This window comes from Microcaecilia unicolor, chromosome 2 (genome assembly GCF_901765095.1).
Source record: "Microcaecilia unicolor chromosome 2, aMicUni1.1, whole genome shotgun sequence".
Taxonomy (NCBI): domain Eukaryota; kingdom Metazoa; phylum Chordata; class Amphibia; order Gymnophiona; family Siphonopidae; genus Microcaecilia; species Microcaecilia unicolor.
In genome coordinates, this window is record NC_044032.1 from 537027514 (window position 1) to 537030908 (window position 3395).

Here is a 3395-nt window from a genome sequence, read left to right on the forward strand (position 1 = left end):
TGCTACCACCACATTGGCAATTCACTTAAGCCAAAACATTGATCAGGGTGGGCATGTAATCGTCATTGATCCGATATTACATTTGATATTTTTTGTATGATTTTTTTCTTTACAGATCATTTATATTATTGTAACCAATTCCCAAATAAATATGTGTAAAAATTACTTAGCTTCATATATTTTTATTTAGGAGTTTTCATTAGGAGTTTTCCAATAATATACTCCATAAGCAGGCATGATATGTGTCCTTAAAGAAAAATATATGAAGCTAAGTAATTTTTACACATATTTATTTGGGAATTGGTTACAATAATATAAATGAACTGTAAAGAAAAACATTGATGTATATTTTACCCCCTCCTTTAAGAGGTCATTTCGGTGCCAGATATTGAGTTTTCTAAAATTATGACTTACACATATATGTCTCAGCACACATATAAATCTGCTACTTGAAAGTGAAAACAGCATATAGGCTTCTAAAATGACCGCCATAGATTTTAGGGAAAAGTTAAGACAGTATATATTGCCTGGGGAACATGAGAAAACAGCAAAGCACCTTATCATTTTTAGAGCATTGGCAAACTAGTTTTAGTCCCCTACAATATATATTCTACTTTCATGCTCTTAAATATTTTTTAATTGTATGATACATGTGCAATAATTAGAGTACTTTTTTTTTTTTTTTACAGGGCTTTAGACATAGAAGTGAGACTTGATGAAATAATCAGAAGTTTGGGAGAAACAACTGATGATGAAGATCCTAGAATCCATCACATTCATCTCATATGTCTTTATTATTCTTTGTACATGCATGTCCATGTTCTGTAACAATACACAATTTCCTACAAACAATGGCTTTACCATCAGGTATTCAAAGAAATCTCTAAACAGCGTTCCAGAAAATCTGCCACCAAAAACAACAATCTTGGATTTATCAGAAAACAATATTGCTGTACTTCTTAGCTCTGATTTTACTTCTTTGTCTAAACTGACACTTTTAAATTTGTCCTACAATCACATCAGAGAATTTGATGCTATTGTTTTCAGATTCAATGCAGAATTAGAGCACTTAGATTTATCCCACAACAACCTCAGGAACATTACCTGCGGCTCTCTGCAGATAATTAAAGGTCTTCGACATTTAGACCTTTCCTCTAATAAATTTGAGAATATATTGCACTGTAAAGAATTCAGCTACTTTCTCCATCTGCAATATCTGGGACTCAGTGCTACAAGGATACAAAGGTCTTCTCTGAAAGAAATTGCACAATTGGGAACATTACATGTCATCTTCTTGGGTTTACAAAATCTCTCCTCTTATGAACCAGGCAGTCTACAAGTCTTAAATACAAACAAACTCCACATTGTACTCCCAGTCTATCTCAAAGACCCTTTCATTTTGTATGATGCTATGAACACTTCAAGAACATTAGAACTTTCCCAAGTCACATGTGAGAAGGCTTGTGATAATGTAATTGAACCTTTATCAACAATCAGCAAAAATTCAAAGGTATCAACTCTGATCATTAGTAACATTACAGTGTCATGGAAGTACCTCAATCAAATGATTGAGGCTGTCTGGTGTTCATCAGTTGAGTATTTAAATGTTCACCACTTGATAGAGTTAGGTGAGTTTCCATACTTTGTACCATTTAACTTTTCTAAGACTTCTTTAAAAGCACTCTCAATACAACACTGGATTTCTAAGTCAGTTTATTACAGGGGCCCTCCTCATCCAGTACAGACGTACTCAGAGATGATGATTGAGAGCTTTACATTTGTGGATATTGGTATGATACATTTTATGTGCCCTTCCAAATCTAGTATATTTCACTTCTTGAATTTTACAAGAAACAGATTGACAGATAAGCTTTTCCAAAACTGCAACACCTTGCCTCATTTGGAAACACTTATCTTAAGAAGTAATAGACTTGAAATGCTGTCTTTGGTGAGTAGTATGACTACCAGTATGAAATCTCTGCAGTACCTAGATGTCAGTAATAATAAATTGCAGTATGAGAATGGGGAAGACTGCCACTGGTCAGAAACACTGCTCAAACTGAACCTGTCAGCAAACCAGCTGACCAGCGCTGCCTTTGGTTGCTTACCAATCAATGTAAAAATATTGGATCTCCACAATAACCAAATCTCTAATATTCACAAAGGCATTATGGCACTGAAATCTTTGGAAGAACTAAACCTTGCATCCAACTGGCTAGCTGATCTTCGAGACTGTAGTCATTTTAATAGCCTCGCAGTCCTAAATGTAGGAATGAATTTTCTGCACTCTCTCTCTTTTCATTCTCTCCAAAGTTGTCAGAATGTCAGAGCAATCAATGCTGGAAACAATCCATTTCAGTGTGATTGTGAATTAAGAGACTTTATTAACTGGAGGACGCAAACAGCTGGAGATATACTAGGATGGCCAGAATCTTATAAGTGTCAATATCCAGAACATCTTAAAGGAACCCTGCTAAAGGATGTCCATCTCTCTGAAGTATCCTGTAACACAGCAGTCTTGCTTGGTATAGTTCTGGGCACCATGGCAGCCCTCATAATTTGCATATTGTTTCTGTGTCTTTATTTTGATTTGCCTTGGTATGTTAAGATGACATGGAACTGGACACAGACAAAGCGCAGAATTAGGAACACAAATCCAAAAGATCTTCCCCAGAATTTGACCTATCATGCTTTTATCTCCTATAGCCAGCATGATGCATCTTGGGTAAAAGATTACCTGATACCCAACTTAGAAAAAGGAGATGGGTCTATACATATCTGTCAGCATGAGAGGAACTTTGTTCCAGGAAGAAGCATCATTGAAAATATCATTAACTGCATTGAGAAAAGCTACAAATCCATCTTTGTTTTGTCTCCCAATTTCATCCAGAGTGGGTGGTGCCATTATGAACTTTACTTTGCCCATCACAGACTATTCACTGAAAATTCTGATAGCTTGATCCTCATTTTACTAGAACCCATCCCACAGTACCTCATTCCTTCTAAATATTATAAGCTGAAAGCTCTTATGGCAAAAAGAACGTACTTAGAGTGGCCAAAGGAGAAAAGTAAACATGGGCTCTTCTGGGCCAACCTCAGACAATCTATTAATGTACAACTTCCTGAACATAAACAAGAAAATAAAAAGGTCTTTAACACCAGCCAAGAAAAGGACTACGAGCCTGACACTGTTAGCTTGAACTAAATAGTAAATACAACATACCAGCAAACTGTATTGTAACATAGTTAGAACATTAAAACACAATGATATGATGATGTTAATACTATGGGCCTCCTAAAGAAAGGATTTCGGCTGATAGGAACATATGAAATGCCATACTGGGGTCAGACCAAACTAGCTCCATCTAGTCCAGTATCCTGCTTTCAACAGTGGC

At 35.9% G+C, this 3395-nt stretch overlaps 1 protein-coding gene across 1 annotated transcript; it reads left to right on the forward strand.

The window, feature by feature from the left end:
- Nucleotides 1–748: 748 nt before the first annotated feature.
- On the forward strand, nt 749–3205 carry LOC115461470 (toll-like receptor 1). The gene has a single exon (XM_030191292.1). The coding sequence runs from the start codon at nt 749–751 to the stop codon at nt 3203–3205; it is 2457 nt and encodes an 818-aa protein (XP_030047152.1).
- The last annotated feature ends 190 nt before the right edge of the window (nt 3206–3395 follow it).

Coding starts and splice junctions, on each gene's coding strand:
- LOC115461470 (XM_030191292.1), top strand. CDS start 749: ATGATGAAGATCCTAGAATCCATCACATTCATCTCATATGTCTTTATT.